We start from the raw sequence: 22,033 nt of genomic DNA on the forward strand, positions 1-22,033 counted from the left end.
GGGGCTGGGTGCCAGCTGGACCCACCCGGTGATCCAGGAGCTAGCAACTGTCGAAAGGCATCTGAGGCCTGATATTATGCCCCGGTCATCGGAATTTCCAAGATGCCTAAATATCATTGGGAGAGACAAGTTTAGCACGCCCTATTGCACTGGTTAATATGGAACAGTTAAATGTCTTGACATTAAACGTCAACAGTTTAAACTCCCCAATCAAGAGAAAGAACATTGAGAGATTCCTCCGCAAGGAAAATCCACACATAGCCACACTCCAGGAGACCCATATTCAGACCAATTTGGGGATATAATAGGTTGATTCAGGCCACACAATCTTGTAAGGGAGGTGAGTAATAATTGCCCTGAAAGACGGATTGGAGATGGCAATCAAATCCACACAGACAACGAGGGAAGATAACTGGCGGTGCTGCTTGAGGGTAGGAGGGAGACACAATAGCAACCATTTACACACCTAATAATGGCCAAGACTCTTCAGAAGTCCCTCTACTGGCTGGGCAACTTTTGCCAGGGGCTGCATTATACTAACGGGATTTCAATATGGCATGGAAGCCCTTGATGGATAGAAGCAGGGCCACATGGTAGCAACAAGGGGGGGCCCTCTGGGGATCTCAGAAGGAAAATGGGAGAACTGGCCCTAGTGGATAATCGGGGATAAGCTGTGATGGTAGCCGAGGCTCTATCTATCGTTCCCCCTTTCCTGAAATACTCCCAAATCTTCTCACGATCTTTATGATGGCAATTATAGCGCGGGGAGGGGCTCCAGGCTTCGGTTTCCTCATGAGGGCTCTATGCGCTCGCTCCACTCTGAATCCTTGTGAGAGTTTGTCAGCTCCTATTTCCCGCAGGATCATATTCTCCACATAGTCTGTAGGATCCTGGCCTTCTTCTCCTTCCGGCAAACCAACCACTCGAATGTTGTTCCTTCTCGCTCTCCCTTCGGCCTCCTCCGCACGGTTCTCCAGGTTAGCCACCTGCTGCTTTAGTATGTGGACTTCCTTTGCATTATCAGTGCTGGTGGTCGTGTTAGTTTTGACCGCACTTTCCAGGCTGCTCGTTCTGTCTGCCAGCGCCCTGACATCTTGTCGCAGCAAGTTGACATCTATCCCCACCGCGTCTATCTTGGCCTCCAAGGAGGTCCTTCAGTCCACCATCGCTATCCCCCAAGAATCTTAGTTCCATTATGGCTGCCAATATCTGGTGGTTTTCAGTCCCAGGGGAGCTCTCCGTGGGCCCACTTACGTCCGCCTGCGCCGGCGCAGTTGGGGACTGCTGTGTCTTAGCAAACGCATCCATCGTGGGTTGCTTGCTCTTGCCTTTGATCCCTTTCCTCACCATCTTGTGATCTAGGATAAGTGTCCCATGCTGCTCCGTCCGGGGCACAGCAATTCTGTGGCTCTGTTTCGCCGTGATGTCCACGGGTCACTACTAGTCCTGGCTGTTGTTTCGGGGTGTCCCGCATGGATTCCTGTGCGTTTAGCAATGTGCTTGAGTGGGTTATGTCCTCCCGCGTTCGAGTTGACTTATCAGCCACGGAGCGCAATTTGGTACTTTGCGCTTTCCAGTATCTGCTCTTGATGCACAACACTTGTGTTTTGTGGGCTATCTGCCTCCACCCGGCGCCTCGGGGATCGTGTGGCGCAGAAGCCATGCAGTCGTGCCCCAGACAGAGCAAGAAGGCCTCCTCTCCTCCTCTGCCTCCCACACTTTCACCCAATGAGCACAGTGGCGCAATTCATCTATATTAGGCGCTTCATGGGCACCTCTCATGTCCAGTGGCTGCTACAGTTAGTGTCCGGACTCAGACTCTAGCTCTCCCCTATGCCTATGCCAGGGATATCTCCACCTTACTTGTCAGCAGCACTTCGCTCCAGGTGTTTCCCTTTCAGTTTGCTCGTCGTGTGGGAGAAGTGTCCGGCTGTAACGCTCACCTGATTCCCGCAGAGGCGCCGGTCTTGACTGGGTGAATGCCGTATCTTCAAAGGTGGTGTGTAACACACGGTTGGCTCTTTGGGCTGGACCTCTGTGCACTGTATGTCTGACTCGAAGAGTAAGATGTCTGCAGATAGAAAATATGGGATTAATGAACTGGGGTTATTGGGTGCCTCTCTCCTCTTTCCTTTCTCTTCTCCTGTAGAACCCCATAACGCCCTCACCTTAGGTAAGTGAACGCCGAGCTCTCCATCTGCCTCGGGGCAGGGTGCCGTAACCAGTTTCTTCACTGGATAAGGGTGCAGGCCTCTTGACCTCAGAGGACTGCTGTCCGTCGTTAACTGCACGAACGGTAAGTTCTGGGCACTTCAAATGTCTTAAAAGTCTTTTTGTAATGATATCTCTTGTTTTGCAGGGTTCCGGCGATGGCGGGCTGATGAGAGTTGAGGATCGAACCCGCGTGAGGAATAGAAGCGCCTGGAAGCACGCAAGTAAGCGCTTGTAGCCTGCTTCACGATGCGCACTAACTGTCCCTTTTATCTTGCAGGTACCAGTTCGGAGCTTTAGAGAAGCTGAAGGGTGCTGGAATACCCACTGGATTCGGCGTGGGAAGGAGTAATGGCACGTGAGTAATAAAGTTGCCCAATGTCTTTAAACGCACCTTCTTTTGTCTTTCAGATGCGGGATGCAGCGCCGAAGGCCTCCGGAGCGTGCGAAGAGCTGGTAAGCTTTTGTCTTTCAGATGCCGGAATGCAGTGCGAAGACCTCCGGAGCATGCAAAGAGTAGGTAAGCCTTTGTCTTTCAGATGCCGGAATGCAGCGCGAGGCGTTGGTGACAGCCGATGGACCAGGTAAGAGATGCGCTGCCACTGAAGACCGTAGTGCTAACCTGTTCTTTCTTTGTCTTTACAGGTGCTGCTGAAGACTGGATTCCAGGATGGTAAGCCTTTGTTCCCTTAGGCCCAGGATCAGAAGCAGAAGACACGATGAGCGTTCTGCTGCAGAGAATGCAGAATAACACAAAGCAAGATTCATCCATCGGGTGTGGTTTAAATAGCCTCCTGTAGTGCTTGGGTGTCTCCTTCCACAGCCACGCCTAGGTAAGAAAAGAGTTCCTGCTTTCCAGAAGAGTTCCAGTGTTCTGAACCTAGGGAGTGGCTCCTGCCCCACCCAACAGGAAAAGTAGTCCCAAACAGAAGAGGATCAGGGGTTCAACTGGCAGGTAAGTAAGCAGCATGGTCTGCTGCAGGTAAGTCCACCCAAGCATTATGAGCCCGGCGCTTCCAGCGCTGGGACTGGGCATCTTTATGAGCCTGGCGCCAGGACAGGGTCCAAAAGGTCCCAATTGGGACTGGCTGGCACTCGGAACCGGGGTTATGGGTCTGCTTCCAAGGGAGTCGGGCAAGTCCTGATCTTTTGGAAGCAGAGATCATGACACCGGCAAGCAACGCTGGTCCCTCTCTTCATTCGGTCCAAGTACTGCTGATTATCAGAGGCAGCAAACTCCTGCACCTCACTCTCACAGGCGCGGGTGCTTCCACTGCATAATGGTGGCGCTTCGTTTCAGGATGGCGACGGCAGTCCCTCCCTTCATCCACCGCGCAGAAGAGACAAAGGAAATGTCGCACAGCTCCTCCATTCCAGTTGTTCCGGCTCCCAGAGAATCAATGGATTCTGCAAGTCCTGGCACCATAGTTCCGCACCCACGCGTGCTCTTATGTATTTGAGGGCCCGACACACACACACTGGACCTCTGCTCCCGGTGCCCATAACACTCGGCAGCTGTTTGCTGCCCGGGCCATCAGCCGCACCTCCGCTCCTGTGTGTGGCACCCGAGCATTCAACTTGTTAACACTCGCCGGCGGCAGAAGCCGCTCGCACGATATTCTCACGCTTTTGGGGGTGGGGGCTTCCGTGCAGGCTTCAGTCACCGGCCCCCCATCTTCGATCCTCCCAAGTCGCCGCTCACCGTTCCATCGGCAGGGGTCCAATGCAATTGAACTCCAGGCAACAATGTATTCTTGTGCACGCCTTGCTTGGGCCTGTTTTGCTGATCCTGTGTTCGCGGCCGCTCGCCCATTGTTGTCTGCCATTTTAGATACTTTGTCTCAGGGCCGCCGAACGTTGCAAAGTCAGTTTCACTGCTGCTGCTCACACGATCTGCTCAATATTTCCAGTAGTGGCAGGGCATCTGTTAACACGCCCATGTTTCCATTATTAGAGTGGGTCGTCTATTTTCAGTATGTGTAATTTCGGATCTCCGGAGCAGCTTCCATCAGGCACGTCTTGTTACATGGCCAGCAACTGGCCCTAGTGGATACGTGGAGGGAGGTCAAGGGGGACGCGACAGGATACACATTTTATTCATATGCGCATAAATCCCACTCCTGCATAAACTATATATGGATGTCTGCCCCCTCTATTGGGCACCTTAACAGATATTAACCTGGGACCTATGACAACCTCAGACCATGCCCCTCTCGCCCTGTCTATAGCTAGACCACACGGACCAATGGGACTGTGGAGATGGCGGTACCCGGTCCTGTTGTTCAAACATAAAATACTAGCGAGGGAGAACAGGAATTGGAGGACTTTGTGACCTATAATAACTGGGAGGATACATTGCCTCAAGTTTGGTGGGACGCCCTTAAGGCCACGGTGAGGGGCAAGATTATAGTGATCAAAGCAAGGAGAGAAAGGGAGGTGAGACTAGAGGAAGAAACACTGGGGCTTAAACTTAGAGGCAATGGAACGTATGGCCATGAAACATACAAGAGCCGCTGAGAGGGAGGGCTGTACACTGAGGCCAAATTAATCTCATTCAGACCAGGGCAGCGGAACGGAGTCTTCTGCGCTTGCGCCAAAGGTACTATGTCAAGGCCAACAGATCAGACCGTCTCCTAGCGCAAATGCTATGAAAAGAGGATAAACGTAGAAACATCCTGAAAATCAAAGGGGAGGGAAGCCGGACGTGTACAAAATATCAAGAGATACAAAGAGTTTTGCTGTTTTTATACCAATCTGTACTCCTCAAGCAATCCTGACCCGGTAGCGCAAGAGTCCTATCTGGACAAAGTCCCACTCAAAGCCATATCAAAGGAAGACGGACAGATTAGAAGAGGATATAACAGATGAGGTCATAAAAGCAATCGGCACATTAGCACCAAATAAGGCTCTGGGTCCCGATGGGTACGTGGCTGAGTTTTATAAACTTCATAATCCCACACTTAACAAGATTTTTTAATCAGGTAGGCCCCAACAAAGAATTCCCTAGGTCTATGGAAGAGGCAAAGGTAATCCTCATTCACAAAAAGGGGAAGGACCCAGAGATGTGCAGGTCGTATCGCTCGATAGCATTGATAAACGTAGACGCTAAAATTCATACTAGGGACCTGGTATCCAGGTTATATACAATCATGCCTAAGTTGGTAAAACCCGACCAGACTGGATTCAACAAGGGTATACAAACGGCAGATAATGTATGGAGGGTAGCCCCCCAAATAGAAAAAGCACCGCGGCAGGAGGTCCCGGCTCTGCTCCTAGCGATCGACGCAGAAAAGGCCTTAGATCGGGTGGAGTGGAGCTTCCTCTTCGCCACAATGGTTAAAATGGGGTTCGGACCCAAATACATAGATAGGATTAAGGCTAACTATCAAACCCTGATCCTTAGATTGACAGTTAACGGTCAGGTATCCAACCCGGTTAAGGTATAGCGGGGGCACTAAACAGGGTTGCCCTCTATCCCCGCTACTATACGCTTTGCACCTCAAACCATTCTTGGCGGCGGTGAGAGCGGCAGACTCCATGATAGGCATACCATTCGAGGTCAGGAACACAAGGTGGCCGCCTTCGCGAACGATCTGCTTCTCATGCTGACATGTCCCGAGCAGTCCTTGTGGGGGGTCTGCGAGGAGCTTACAGTTTGGACAAGTAGCCGGGTTAAAGATGAATGCCAACAAGTCAGAACTACTTAGCCTTAACCTGCCCATCCCCACCGAACAACTAATCGAAGCCACACATGCCTCTAGATGGGCTAGTAATAAGATCAAATATCTGGGGGTATATTTAACTAAAACTATAGAAGAAATATACCAGGCAAACTACCCGCCGCTACTGGAAAAGACTAAATCGAAGTTGATTAACTGGGGCCCGCTTGCTATCTTGGGTAAACGTCTTAAAAATGGCAATACTGCTGCGGCTGCTGTATCTATTCGCCGCTCTGCCGGTGGACGTACCGCGCTTCTTCTTTAGAGCCCTACAGAAGATCACTAATCGATTCATATGGAAACATAAACATCTGAGAATCTCCACATCCCTCATGAGAATGCCAACCTCTCATGGAGGTATGGGGGAGCCGGATTTTAGGGCATATTATATAGCGGCCCAAATTAGAATCCTTAGAGATTGGCAAAGAGCCGACGGGGATAAAATATGGCGGGGGATGGATGGGGCGGTGGTGGCAGGACGATTAGAAGTGCTGTGGAAACCAAGGCCAGACAGAACCCCCCCCCCCCCAATGTATGGCAGTACAATTACCTCGACGGTGGGACAGGCATGGGACGCCGCAGTGACATGGGCCCGGGTTACTACGTTCCCATCCCCATGCACACCACTATTTGAAAATCCCCAATTCACTCCGGGCTGCGGTAACTCTACATTTGAGCAGTGGTATCAAGGTGGATGTCGAATGGTGCGAGACATGTTTGAAGGTGGCAGGGTTAAAGAATTCGAGCGATGTAAATTAGACTTTGGACTAGAGGAGAGACATAGGTATGGATACATCCAACTGCGGCACTAGTTATCCCACCCGGAACTGAAAAAAGCAGGCTTGCGGTCCCTAACCCCCTTTCAATAATATTTAGATACACACTCCGGGGACAAAGGCCTGATGCCATATATAAATATATCAAGGAAGGGAAAAATACACCAAACATGGCCTATATGAGCAAGTGGGAGACAGATACAGGCATGAACATAGGTGACCAGGAGTGGCAAAGGCTGTGGACTCAGATTCCTAAACCCACTAGATCTCTACAACTCCGGGAAGCATGGCTAAAAATAATGGTCCAATGGCACTTAACCCTGGTCAAACTCCATAAAATATACCTGAATTCCTCCCCAAAGTGCTGGAGAGATTGTAGAGGGGTCGGTATGTGGGCCCATATCTGGTGGGAATGCCCGAAGCTAGACACATATTTGGGATACATACAACAAGCTATAACACCAGTCCTGGGGAGGGTGGGAGGGTAAAACGGGGGACTGGTTATGCTATGCATGTACGGGACCCTGGTTGAAATTCCTACGAAATCACTCCATAAAGTATATGTAATAATGTCGGTAATGGTGTTGGCTCATAGGTGGAAGTCGAAAGCCCCCCCCCCCCCCCCCCCAGAACATGAGTGGATTGCCAAAATCTGGTCAGTGGTAGCCCCTGTTACTTTCTCACAAGACAACTGAGAGACGCACTTCGAAAAGAAGGGCCTCATCAATGGAAAGGGTAATCTCCCCTCCTTGCAAGAGAAAGGTCGAGAAAAGCTCCCTTTCACCTTCTGTCAGAAAAAGCCTGGGAAGTCCATCTATGGGAACACGGTCTACAAGCGGTAATAACAATAAGACTTTGTCGATGCCCAAACCATCCACGAAGGAGAAGCCATCTATGACCACGCTCCAAACATCTTCGTTGACTAGCAAGTCCTCGTCATCCAAATCTTCATCGATGAAGGCGAAAGAAACGCACCATTCTTCCACGAAACTCTTGTCAACGGAGTTGACTCTCATTCGGCCACAAAATCCTCATCCACAAAGACAGCAACTCATCACTCGTAGTCGATGTCACCAATAACCGTGTCTACGGAAAAGAACAGACCAGAAAAGCCGTCCATGAGTATCCCGTCAACGGCAAACCCACCGTCCACGGAGGAGAGTGCAAATAAAGCTAAAGATGTAGGGCCTGATTCATGGAACATTTTCCTATGGGATTGCGCCATTATAAAACACTTTTGTGAATCAGGCACATAATTTCTTCCACTCCAGGAGGGCAGGAAGAACCTGTAACAATACAATGATCACCATTAAAGGCGATGGAGTTACCAGATATTATTCTGCAAGAAGAATATTCTGACACTGAAGTCATGGGTAACTAACCCATTTATAATCCAAAAGAGAATAGTCCACCATGGCACCCTACCACTGATGACATAACAGATCCATATGATCCTACACTGATGGCATCCATGCAAAGAATCATGGAGTTCAATAGACGCCAAATAACTCAGCTCAGCTCTTCCCTGGCTAGCTCAAGGGGCTCAAGATCGCCACAAAAACAGGTCACCACATTACACTACGCTGAGGGGCTCCCCCACTAGCAGTAGAACCTGTAAACGCCCACGCTCCCCTAAACAGTCGCACAGGCCCAGGGACAGACCACTGTCACACATCGCTTCACCAACAAGTCTCACCCCCGTAGGTCCTCACCGAGAGAATGGAGACTTTCACCATCAAGGGACCCAACTATGGTACCTTCAACTGTGTCGGTCTCAGATTGGCAGTAGGACCCATTCAGGGACTTCACGGACACAGAAGAACCAGAGGAAGGAGAGATCACACACAACCCAGATAAGCATTGCAAATGGGAGGACTATGTGATAGAAAAACCAAGAAAACTTGATTCCCAGGGGAAAACATCACCACTGGATGACTTGGTATCCTTTCACACTATAATTGCCAAAGCAGCGGATCTTTTCAAAATACAGGTAACTTCAGAAGAGAAGAAATCATTACGAACATAGGGATAAGCAAAGGAGAACTGACAACTATACCACTGTTGGACACAATCTGGGATGCAGGGGTAAGAATCCTATCCACACCTCTGTGTACACCTGCTTTGGTATCAGTACCAGAGAAAAAAATACAAGGCTCCAGATACAGCCCCTCTATGCTTAAGAGGACATACAAAGCCTGACTCAGTCATCACTGTTGCAGCTGGCAAACCCCTCGTCCCCTCTGACGGCACCACCGAACAAGGAAGGCCGAAAACTCAAAGCTATGGGCAGAAAGTTCTCGTTATCAGCATCTCTAACCATCAGAGCAGCTAATGGCTTAGCTATGACAACACGTTTTGACAGGGAACTCTGGCTACGGATGTCAAAACTAACCAAACCTCTACCTGCAGAGCTTCAAGAAGAAGCAAAAGCAATAATAACGATGGGGAAGCCACCTCCCATCACATGATCAGTGCAGCTGAAGACATTGTCGAATCAGGGTTTCGACAAATGGCCCACAGAACAGTCCTCAGAAGACAGGCGTGGATGAAGGCAACCAATTTTAGGCCAGAAGTTCAAGCACATTCTAGACATGCCCTTTCACAGACATTACCTTTTTGGTTAAAAAAAAAATCGATGACCAATTCAAAAGCATTTAAATCGGACACAGACGCAGCTAGAACTATTAGCTTGCTGAAAGACAAAGCTAAGGACCACTGCTCCGTTCGGTCTTTTCAGGGTTAATCCTCAAGATACAGAGGCTACAGCAGACCCTCCTATGGTCAGAGAACGCAAAGCACCACGTTTTAGGACAATAAATGTCACCAGTACGCGGCCAGATTCAACACCCATGGAGGCAGACGTGGCTCGGGCCACTCGAACACAATCGGAACAGAGCTGACAATCCAGATACACCCCTCCCACAAAACACCCCGGTGGGAGGAAGGATAAGCCAACATTACCATCATTGGTGAAACATTACATCAGACAAATGCATGCTACAGGTTATTCGCGAGGGGCACACCATCAAATTTATAAACTAACCTCCTTCCCTTCCACCTCCTACCTCAAAAAATCCACTTGATTAAACTTTGCAAACTGTTACAAAAAGCAGCCATAGAAACAGTTCAAGTAAACCAAAGGGGATCAGGTTTCTACTCCCGATTGAACGGCCAGTGGCCACCAATATTGGACCTAAGGGCGCTAAACAAGTTCACGAAGCGCATCAAATTCAAAATGATCTTTTTAAAAAATGTATTACCATGGCTAAACGAGAACGGCTATCTAGTAAACCTGGATTTGGAAGACGCATACTTCCATATCCCCATCCACCCTTCTCACAGAAGATTTCTCAGTGGGAGATGCACATTTTCATTTCCGAGTTCTCCCCTTCAGCCTAAGGTCGGCACCAAGGGTCTTAACCAAATGCCTGGCACCGGTGGCAGCAAACCTCAGACGCTCGGGAACGCAGGTGTTTCCCTACTTAGACGATTGGTTAATAAAAGCACGCTCGTACAAACTCGCAACCACTGCGGTTGGGGAGACAATGAACCAAGTGCAGGCAAAGAGAGCCCTTTTCCTAGGAGCAGAGTTGGACACTTGCATCCCCAGAATACGACGCTCTGCAGACAGTGTCCATGATGCTGCAACTAATCTCATGGTTCCCCGACAGTACGACCACGGTACGATCTTTCAAGTCGCTGCGGGGCATGATGTCCTCATGTATACATCTCATACCCAACTGCAGACTAAGGATGAGAACAATACAAGAGACCTTGGACCACGAATGGGCTCAAGCACACGGGTCATGGGAAGATGTCATCCAACTTCCACCAATCTTCCACAAAGCACTTCAATGGTGGGGGACCCTACAAGATCTGACACAGGGGATGCCATTTCAAGCTCCTACGTCTACGCTTCTTCTCAGAACAGGGGCATCCCTATCAGGCTGGGGAGCACACTTAGCAGAACTACAGACAAAGGGCACGTGGTCAACTCAAGAGTCTCGACTACACATCAACGTTCTGGAGCTCATGGCAATCTGCTGGGCACTGAAAGCCTTCCTACCTGTTGTAGCAGGGCAAGTAGTCACGATACAGACTGACAACACAACCTCCATGCATTATACCAACAAGCAAGGAGGCACAAGATCAGAGATGCTATCCAGAGAAGCACAGAGGCTATGGGCATGGGCTTTACAGCACAAGGTCCAGTTGAAAGCAGAACACCTACCAGGAGTAGACAATATTGTAGTGGACAAATTAAGCAGGGATTACATGAGCCCCCCCCCCCCCATGAATGGGAGCTAGACAAAAAAGAGAAACTGCAGATATTCTGCATGTGGGAACTGCAGATATTCTGCATGTGGGGACAGCCAGTGATTGATCTCTTTGCCACCAGCAACGCGAAATGTCACCTCTTTGCCTCGAGATACCCAGAGGCTCTTTCATTGGGAGACCCGTTCTCAATAACCTGGACGGGCTGGTTCCTGTACTCATTTCCACTGACCCCATTGATGGCATGAGTGCTATGCAGAGAGAAGGCGTAACCGTGCAAGATGATACTCGTAGCTCCGGAATGGGAGTGTAAAGTTTGGTACCCAACCCTCCGGCGCCTCTCCCAAGTGTCACCCATTTGCCTCAGAACGCATCAGAGTTTGCTGACCCAACAGAACTACAAGGTTCTCCACCACGACCCAGCAAGCCTGTCGCTCAAAGCATGGTTCCTGAATAGGGAAAATTTCACTAAATGGTGTAATACTTCAAGTATAGATCTGCATACCACATCAGTGGAACAAATGTTACCATATTTGCTACAACTGGCAAGAGCAGGACTTTGTCCTCCATTAAAGTACACCTATCTGCCATATCAGCTTATACTACAAACCCTAGTCAAGCCTCATTACTTATCAATCCAGTGATCAAAATGTCCCTCAAGTGATTGTTGCATCGCTTTCCACCAATGCCAGAACCGGGTCCCTCTTGGAGCCTAAACACAGTTCTGTCAGCACTCATGGAGGCACCCTATGAACCCATCCATAGATGTGACTTTAAATTCCTATCTTGTAAAGTTGCCTTTCTAGTGGCCATCACCTCTGCTAGAAGAATCGGTGAACTCCAAGCCCTCTCTTCGTAACAGCCTTTCACCCTATTGCAGAAGGACCGCGTCATCCTCAGGACACATCCTCACTTCTTACCTAAAGTAGGTAGTATCGGAAATTGCACTCCGAGCGTATTGTGCTCCCTACTTTGTCCAGCAACCACACTTCAACGGCAGAAAGAGCGCTGCACACCCTAGATATTGCGCGAGTCCTCAAATTCTACATTCAAAGAACCAAGGAGTTCTCTGCATTCCGCAGGCTTTTCGTAGCATTCCCGGGTCGCATTAAGGGACAATATAGCTCTAAGCAAGGCCTCTCACGCAGGGTGACTAATTGCATCAGTCATTGCCATCGTATAAAAGTGGCCCGCTCACTGGACCTCCTACAGGTCACTCCACCAGGGGAAGAGCAGCATCGGTCGCTTTCCACACAGGAGTATCGATAAAAGACATATGTAGAGTGGCTATCTGGAGCACGCTACACACATTTGCCAAGCATTACTGCTTAACAGAAGACCCCAACAAGGAATCAGCAGTTGGACAGTCGGTCCTCCGCCATTTATTTGTTTAAGGTAGGAGCAGCCTTTTCTCCCACCTTCCCTAATATATGTGGATTAAGTTCAGTTGCTAATCTCTAGAGTTACTGAAGTTTAACCTTCAGGTTGTAACCAATTTTGGACATGCTTAACTGCTTGGTATTCTATTCACGCATGTGAATCTATGAAAGATCCAATGCTGTATTTCTCCAGCTTTGGTATTTTTCATAGATTCACATGCGCCCTCCCGCCTCCCCTGAGAGGCTGCTCCAACACTCGGCAGGCATATATGCAGTCTACATACGGTTCAAAATCTGAAGATGACTGCCTGGGGTGGAGCTTAAGCCCTGTCACCTCATTGGTTGGGGTCATAAAGGACCAAGTGAGGTGGAGGGACTACACAAGTGAATATCTCATTAGACATAATGGGAAACTCTCATTGCCTTTTCCTATGGAAATATTGTATATAAATAATTTTTAAATCGCTGAGGATTCCCGGTCTGACAGGGAATATTCAAGCATGCGAATCTATGAAAGATACCAATGCTGGAGAAATAGTTACAGGTAAGTAACTAAGACTTGCATGCACTGCCTGCCCAGAAATGCACACCCTAGGGTGTTTGAGATGGCCCCTTTCATAAATGCTCCTTACCAATATTCTGGTGCAGTCATGTGCTTTTGATGACATTCTCCTGACAACCCTAACGCAAGCCTTGCAGTGGCAACCGGGCAAGTTCAAAGTTACAGCAGGCATAGTTGCTGTTTTAATTGCCTGTCACTCTGATTCATATAATTGCATATCCTCTAGCAGCATGGTGGCATGTTAAACTATACACACATAAGCCATGCCTGGTTATGTTTTGGTCACATAATTATACAGCCAGAGCAATTTGATATTGTGCTAGTGTCATTTTGGTGAGTAGTGCTTGGCTATCAGATGTGTATTAACTTTCTGACCTGGGTGTTTGCACAACAGCCATGCAGGTCAATGGCCAGGAAGGTGCTTTTGGAGCCTTCTGAGGGACGGGCAAAATCTTCCTTCCAGGGCACAGGAGCCATCCACGGTATGTCCCTTGGGAACCTGTGCCTCAAAGGAAGTCCTGATCGGACATAAAGCGCCACACGCATCATGATGTTTTGAGTCCCTTTTGAAGTCAGCAGACCTTGGAAGAGGGCCGAGTGACGGTAGCCAAAGGGGAGAGATGGGCTGAGAGAGGGGATCCACCATCTTGGTTTCTACTAGGGGTCCCTACAGCTTTCTGTCCTCCCCCATTTCCTGCTGACAAACCACTCTGGGTAGGGTGTTCGAAGGCAAAGGACACTTATTACAACATCCTGGATTGGATCCTTTGCAACAGGCTTGCTTTGGACCAATCCCTTGACCCATTTTGACAGGGTACTTTTGTAAATCCGACCACCTGTTCAATTATCTTGTGTGAAACCCACAGTTTCTTGGAATTTTCAAGTATTTTTCTAAAATTCACCTCTGGGACTTGCAAAGGTGAGAGGGATTTTGCTTTGAGTTGAAACCCGGGTCAACCTCAAGCTAGCATACTTTCAGGGTGGGTCAAACACATCAATGTTATTAAAACCAACAAAACATTGCTGCTTTTCTACGTATTAAACTTTAGAATATTATTCCACAATATTATAAGATTGTACCATAATCTGACAGTTGTTGGAGAAATAAAACATGACATTAAATACACTCTGAATCGGGATTACCTTCCTTCATTTGATGTACAGTAAGAAAAGCATGCGTGACATTCCACATACTTGACATATTCTACTACTGAAATTGTATTTTAAACTTTCTGTATCCTAGTCCTTGTTCTCCAGTTAACACGATTATATTTTTGACATATTCGGGCCTCTTTACCCTTTTAAGTTTCATTTCAAACTGGTGCATTCTGCATCTCCTGTTTCATTTTTGTAAAAAAAGTCTTCTGGTGGAATGTAACTTCAAGCCCATTTGGATGGTTCTATATGAGCCGCTTTTCCTAGTTGAGTGCTCTCGCAGGTGCATCCAGCAGTCGCTCCCTTGTCATAGTGATTAAGAGGTGGAAATCATAAAAAGTATGTTTCTTTTCTGGCGCCTCTCACTTTAACTTGAAACCAACTTTGTGTCACGTTAGCTGCTGTTCATTTCAAAAGGTGGCTCATATTAACTGGTTTTGTCAGTGAAATATTTCTCCAAATAGTTTAATCGTATGTGTCGTGCTTGAGAAAGTAGTGCAACTTTTCAGCAACTCTTGCTTTAAATCCAGGAAGTCTTAATTTGCCTTGAATTCTCCGCCCACCTTCATCAATTGTGAGGGCGTGTTTGAATTCAGATGTGTTCAAGTGGAGGAGACTATTTGAATAGTGTCCCCACCAACGGAGATGGTCTATTCCAATGCATCATCTGCACTGCTTCATTGTATATTCAGATGTAGAGTTCCCCTCCCCCACCCTCCCTTGTAACAAGTTGGCGTCTGAATTAGACCCTCTCACTAAAATTGAGAGATTCTGTATCGAATTGAACCTGTGCAAAATGACTAGCAGCATTCTAATTTCTTAGATAGATTTTTGGTACTTCAGTGCAAGCAGGTGTTTTGGATGTGGGTTGTTAATTGAAAACTGTGCCCTGGCAGTCTTTTAGTGGGGGCAAGCCTACTGAGCTGTCTTACTGACTGTTCCTTAAGAACCTTCCTGGAAGATAAACAATGGTGGAGGCTTTAAAATGGGAAAGAATTTCCTGTCATCGGGGAGACAATATTTTTGGAATTCCAATTCAAAATCCATCTAATTGATTTTGTAATGCTGGCCTCTGAAGTAGAGTTGCTTTTTGATAAACTGCAGAATATACAAAGTGAAGTGTTGCTTAGCACACCCCAATTAACGAATATGAATCAAACCAATTAATGGCTTATTACACATGTTACCCTGTTAAAGTTAAACTGCAATACTTGTGTGATTGGTCAGGCTCTATTAGAGGGTTTCAAGTAAGGAAATTACATGAATGCAGGGGAATATCTAAATGCTGAACGTTTGGTTTCAGGTTTGTGACAAGAGCACCTGTCAACATGTGTGACGGGGCTAGGGAAATCTGGGAGACGGGGGCGGGGCAGGGGCCCTTGTACCATGTTCCAACCCCTGTAGATCGTTTATGTACGTAACTACAGGGGTTACACTGCTCCCTTCTACTTCCTGAAGTCAATTTCTTTTCAAAGTAGTAAAAACCAAAACCTATTGGTCTGGGGCGTGAGGAAGGCAGGAGAAGGTGGTGTATGGGGTGGAAAGAAGAATAAGATTAATGGGAAAGCAGTCTAGACTTTCTTCCCAAACAGAGTGAAAAACCATACAAAATCTGGCCACTGGCCCTATAACCTAGCAAGTGATTTGCCATTGTAGAGGGCACCAAGCTGCTAGCCCATAGATGAAGTGCTGGAGGACCAGAAACACACATGATGCGCAAACACCGGCATGAACTTCTAATTTGGACCCCAACTTGCTGTCAGCACTGAGTGGTGCGAGGGCACAGGAACACCGGAGCAGTGAAGGCTTTTTGAACCATGGTCCATGGAGGCCGGCGCATGGGCCAATTCCTTTTAGTAGATCATGCGCAACACTTGCAAACAAAGTAATTTATCAGCCACTTAATTGGTGGAAATTAGGCCACTGAGTACATGGCAGCAATGGGGGAGGGGAGAACAGACACCACATATCAGATGCATCGCTCCATCAGCACTTGTACATTGAGGCACACGCTTCCTGGCTTGGTCAGAGAGAATAGTCTGAAGATCAGAATCTGTGCTCGCCAAACCAAGACCGCCATTAGTAACTACGAGATGGGGCAATAGCTGGCCAGTTCAGCTGCAGCTTGAAAGAATAAAGGTTGATGGGTCACGCTGGGCAGCCTGCTGAGAGCCTGGTCCCAAAGACCTGTGGAAGAAGGGGATGGGAGATCTGCTAAAAGCTTTTGGAGTGAAGCAAGCTGGGACCTCTTGTCTGGACCACGGGAAATTGCAAAACCACCAGCCCAAATAAAGAAGTCTTGCATACTTTGAGAAACTGGATGGCGGGCACATTCTTTTCTGATGTAGCTGCTCAGGGGGAGGAAGTGGAAGCTTATCTCCCAGGATCAACCAAGAAACCCTCCTGGGACAAGAGGGTTCAATTTCATTGTTTGCCACAGTAGCCGCAAATGGGTAGTTCCCTTGTCATACAGTCTAGGGCAAAAGCAAGGCCAGGGCCAAGACTGTAAATGTACTTAGATTGACTTGAGAAATACTGTCCTGCGCATGCACTTGGGGGGATTGAATTAAAGAATAGAGATTGGATTCTGCACGTTATATCCTTTTGACCTGGTCCTCACACTGAATTGACTTTATTCCTCCGCCACTTTCTTTAGATTTGTTCCATGTTTAATTGAACCCCTCACCTATAGGCGTTTCCTGGAAACCCTGCCCTTAAAGCTTGGGAGGACTTCAATTGAGCCTAGAGACTTTACCTCCTACTTTCTTTTTAATATAACAAAAATCAATTTTAAAAATCAGTTCAAACACTTATTTAGCCAAACCGCTCATGAGAAAAGACCCTAGCGGCTAGCGGCCTTGTGTTTTGTTGACGGAATACTAATGATCACGCTGAATAAGCCTATCCAGTTTGTGTTTATCTCCATCTTTTCCATTCCTTCTGAACTTAAAAATAAAAATTGCTGTGATCACCAATCTTGTTTTCTGTATGTGCCATCCCTCCCTCCTTATGATAGTGTGTATTCAGCAGGTTAAGGATAGTTCTTGCTGTTCCTGAATCCTTTTCGGTAATAACCAGTAGGTAGGACTTTTCGGACTGACTGGAATGCAGGGCTCATTACTTGCCATTGGCATTGGTGCATACACAGCATATTTATCTGCATACAGAAGTATCTGTCCGGATCACCATGGGAATAGCCTGGAATTATACTTTCTCACATCAACCCCTCTCCCCTCCTCCGAGATCCTTACTCCTATACATGCTAGGCTTGTTGAACACCGGTAGAGACAAGACAGGAACAGACAAAGTGGTATATTGAAGGAGGTAGGTTTTTTTTTTTGGTTTTTTTTTGTTTCCTGATTGATTCGTTATTTTGTATATTTATATGATTTTACATTTTCTTTTTATATAAGAATCAAGTGGTCCATTTTAGAACTCCTAGTTCTCAATTCACTGAGGTCTGTTAAAATATGCAACTCTTAAATTCAGCATTTCGTCGGGCATGCCTTTGATTCTGTGTGCTTTTGTAAATCTGTTTTCAAAACAGAAGATAAGTCTGATGTGAGAAGACGACGCACAGAGAGAGGAAGGCGAGTGAGGATCAGCTCCACAGTAAATAAAGACTTGGAGAACCGGAAAAGATTGCGATCACATAGCCAGTCGGACCACATCAGACGAGGAAGAGGGAGGCCCAAGAATGTGACTGTTAAAAAGCATGAAGATGAGAGAGGTACACATTCTAGATTAATGTCTGACAAAATGTACAACATGGTGTTTTTATTTGATACAGTTTTTTTGTTTTTTTAGGGCTTTCTGTATCATGGATTTTCACCTGGAAGTGACAGCTTTAAATATTTTTTATTTTGGCTTATAGGTGGCGCTTTGCCACCCAAAGGGCCCACAATTAAAGTGATGAATGCAACATCCAAGTCTTCAGCACATGCGTCTAAACTGCTGATCGTCATTAGTTTTGCCTTACTATAAGATTTGTTTTGTAGCGGTTCTTCACTTTCTGTGATGTCCTGTATAGAGAAGGCTGACCCCGAGCTTCTCTCATTGGCGTGCCACAGCATGTTTCACTTGTTGTCCATGCCTTCAAATTCATGGACCGCAAAACAGAGGCCACTCAGGCAAGTAATCGCACAAAGGAGCAAGGCATGGCTTTCCTGTTCCCTGTTCCTTACTCCTTTCTGGGCCACATTATCTGGGAGATCCCACACTAGCTGCTCATCCTGCCCCCACCCCTTCCCTGTTACCCCCCTTAAAGGCAGCTAGTAGTCTTGTGAAATTGGAGGAAGTGCAATGAAGCCAAACTCGTCTCCTGTGGCTTGCTCCTCTATAATCTATGTGCAGGAGTGGAGTGTGGCATAACTGCACTTCATGCTAATAACCCCACCTCCCGCCCCCTCCTCCACAATTTCTCAGCTTGGACCAGGAGGAAGTTTGAGCAATTAAGTGGCAATGGCATACTGCCAGACCTCCTCATTCCTCTGCATAGAGGAGATTGGCACATGGGTGGAGGGGAGGACCTACTTTGGGGACCACTAGTCCTTCTAGGGTTCCCTCCTCTAATGTGCAGTCCCAGAATTCTTGTTCCTTGCTCGCTGCTTGATTTTGTATACCAGAAAGTTCTTCTCTCCCCTTGCTTTAGGGTACAGAACTGGTCCATAATTCTCCTCTAGCCAAGGGTCGACCTCCTGTGCCAATAGCAATACATTGTAACCTACTCCTACCAGGAATTTCTTATCCATTTTCCTTGCTTAGGGCACAGATTTTAGGCAGAAAGATTATATCATCATCCTATAGTTACTTGTCTCCCTCCTGGGCCAAGATCTTCCCATTCTTTCTCTGGCTCCTGCCAGTGTCTGACGTAGCACTCAATCGTCTTGGGCTTGCCGTCGTCCTTTACATATGGTCATTGCTAGTGTGTTACTTAATTGACCTGAAAACACAAATCAATGAGTTGAAGGCTAAAGGTAAAACAGCTATGCTACTCCTCCTTGACCTATCGGAAGCCTTTGATCTGGTGGACAATGCAGTATTATGCAAACACCTAGCGTCCGCTGCCCATTTCTCAAGTGAAGCTATAGCCTGGGTTCAATCCTTCCTAGCGAACCGTACAATGAGTGTTCTCCCCCTCAGCTTCAGCAGACCCAATCCATATCACCTGTGGAGTTCCACAAGGTTCCTGTGTCTCTCCGACAATGTATAACATTTTTTCTAAGCCACTCTTTGACAAACTTGACCGGCTAGGTGTCATATACACGAACTACGCTGACGACATCCAGATCCTGATACCCATTTCGGGCAACTTTGTTGAAGACACAGCCTTAGTAAATAAGATAAACCTTCTCATTGAGGCATGGATGGCCTCACACGGCCTCTGCCTAAATGACGACAAAACGGAGTTTCTGATTCTGGGTTCTGTCTCCAACCTTAAAAGTAGCCTCAGCTACGCTGCCTTTAACATTGACGGTAATGCTATCAAAGTAGTAACTGAGGTAAAAACACTTGGTTTCTACCTTGATTCCACATTATCCCCCAAAAAACAAGTCTGCTCTATGGCCTCCTCTACAGCTTATACCTGTAAACTGATTCGGGCCTGCAGACCCTACTTATCCAAAACTAATTGCATTACGCTTGCCAATGCACTTATATTGTCCAAGCTTGATTACTGTAATGCCCTTTATTTAGGCGCTAACAAAAACCTCCTAAGTAAAATGCAAATACTGTAAAACAATGCCCTAAGAGCAGCTCTCAATATACCCCGCAGAGAGCATATCTCCAACATCAGGAAAGACCACAACTGGCTAAAAATTTGTGACAGAATATTCCTTAAAACGGTATCCCTTACATTCAAAGAACTGAACAATGCTGCGCCCCCCTATATCTCTGCTAGACTTTCTAGAAGAACCTCAACTCACCACACCAGAGCCTCTAATGATCTATGCCTAGAAGTTCCTAGGTTCAAACTGTCCACAGCCGGAGGAGCCAGCTTCCCAGTCAAAGCTGCTACCGCTTGGACCACACTACCGACTGCCTTGAGAGAGGACCAGCCCTATTCTAGATGTAGATGTAACTTTCTGAAATGGCTCCGTACTTAGGACCGCTCCTAAATCTCTACCTACCATTGAATGACACCCCAACCTCATGTCTATACGACTCTTGTTATATATGCACCTTGTATTCTACCTTGCCTTTTGTTTCCTGTGTGTGTGTGTGTGTGTGTGTGTGTGTGTGTGTGTGTGTGTATATATATATATATTATAGCGCTTGTGGAATCTCCTTAGATTACATGCTGTGCATAGGCCGACATCTAGTGGAAGCTAGGGAGTATTAGTTTGTTTTTCGAAACTCGAAAATGGGCGTCGACAGAGGGCGTGCCAGTAATACTATCCCTAGTGTGATGTCCACTTTACCTATGATCCCTCACGCGTCTAGGACCCTCAGATTGTTTTTTTTCCGCCATACTGGTTGGAAGCATTCCGCAGAGTTCCCTGGCCTTAGCAATACTTTTGCAAAAATATTATTTCCCCATTTCTCCACCCCAACGTCGAGTCACCGAACTTCCACACTCGACGCCGACCCGGAGAAAGTATTGACCGTCGAGAGCTGCACAATGGATTTGGGCCTTGGAAGGCCTCTGGCCTCGGCCCTGCAAGTAGGGAGAGTGGGGGTGGACATACTCTACACTCTTTGGTATATAGGTACATTCTTATATATTCCTACACTTATTAGCCCGCTGCCACAAGGTGCGTATGTAGGGTACCCCTTTCCAATTTTGCCCCAAGTGCAACCGCAAGTACCCTTGGGTTGACAGACACGCCACGTGCAATCTCTGCTTGCCGAGGGACCACCCCGAGGCGAACTGCAGAGCGTGTAGTAGGTTCAAACTGAAAACACTAAAGGACCGTTCGATCAAGCATTGGGCCCACCATGCCAGGCTTAAAGAGGCCATGGCAGCGGAGGGTGCCATCAAGGATGGAAGCGAAGCCGTGCTTTCGGACGGCGAGGGAAACGTGGCGCCAAGAGACAGCCAAGCGCAAGTCCCCGACCTCGGAATGTCGTCCAGCAAGGCAGCTATGGGGAAAAACACGGCGACACAAGCGCTACCCACAGCACTTCCACAAAACACATGAAGTCTAACCGAGACTCGATGCGCACGTCGAGTACTCGGAAAGAGGCACATAGAGAACGGTCCGAATCTGTGTCCTCTGGGTGTTCTCGATCTAGATCGCCGCATGACTCCAGGTAACAATCCACTGTTGCTAAGAGTGCCTCGCTCCACAAGGTAACAGAGGTTTGATCGTCAGAAGACGAAGCCGACCTCTATCCCCAGACCGCCCTCCAGGAGTCGGCGTCAGCAGGCTGCGTAACGGCTGTTCCCGAGTCCCAACCTCCACGCTCGAGAGATAGGGACACTACCCCCGAACCTCGGCGCCAGGCGTCGAAAGGCTCCGAAGGGGCGAAAAAACAGGGTAAACACACTCCCACCCACGGGGAAGGGGAAAAACAGAGGAAGCAGTCTCTGCCTCCTTCCACACCTCAAACATTCTACTCCACATAAACACACGGACAAGTCTTCTGTTCTACCAAAGACCCCTGCTCAAACCAGTAGGTCTAGTCCAGATAAAACAGGGAAAGCCCTCCAAGAAAGAGTCATTCCCAGTTCAAGAGAATGGTCTAGTGATGACATAGACAGTCATGTCAAGGATGTCATCATTGGCAGATTTCTACGCCAAGAACCCTGAATACTTTCTCTCTTATACCCCCGACGGGTCAGCACCTCAGACTCTAAGGATCCAATACCCCCAAGTAAGAAGTCCCGGGTTGAAGCACCAACAGTCTTCAGACCCCTTCAGTATACAGCCCTATTCTCAATATCAGGGAGATCCATCCTTTTGTGAGGATCCAGATTTGGGCATGTTGGAAGAACAAACTGGGACGGGCTACTAT

The 22,033-nt window shown here is 47.6% G+C and overlaps 1 protein-coding gene across 1 annotated transcript in view; it reads left to right on the top strand.

Moving 5' to 3' along the window:
• Positions 1-22,033, top strand: part of C1PH16orf87 (chromosome 1p C16orf87 homolog) — a 203,619-nt gene that overhangs the window by 87,513 nt on the left and 94,073 nt on the right. Inside the window, exon 3 of the mRNA XM_069607063.1 lies at positions 17,625-17,807. Within this exon, the coding sequence (XP_069463164.1) occupies positions 17,625-17,807 (183 nt within the window). The remainder of the gene's footprint in view (positions 1-17,624; positions 17,808-22,033) is intronic.

Source organism: Ambystoma mexicanum, chromosome 1p (assembly GCF_040938575.1).
Source record: "Ambystoma mexicanum isolate Mex_15411 chromosome 1p, UKY_AmexF1_1, whole genome shotgun sequence".
Classification (NCBI taxonomy): Eukaryota; Metazoa; Chordata; class Amphibia; order Caudata; family Ambystomatidae; genus Ambystoma; species Ambystoma mexicanum.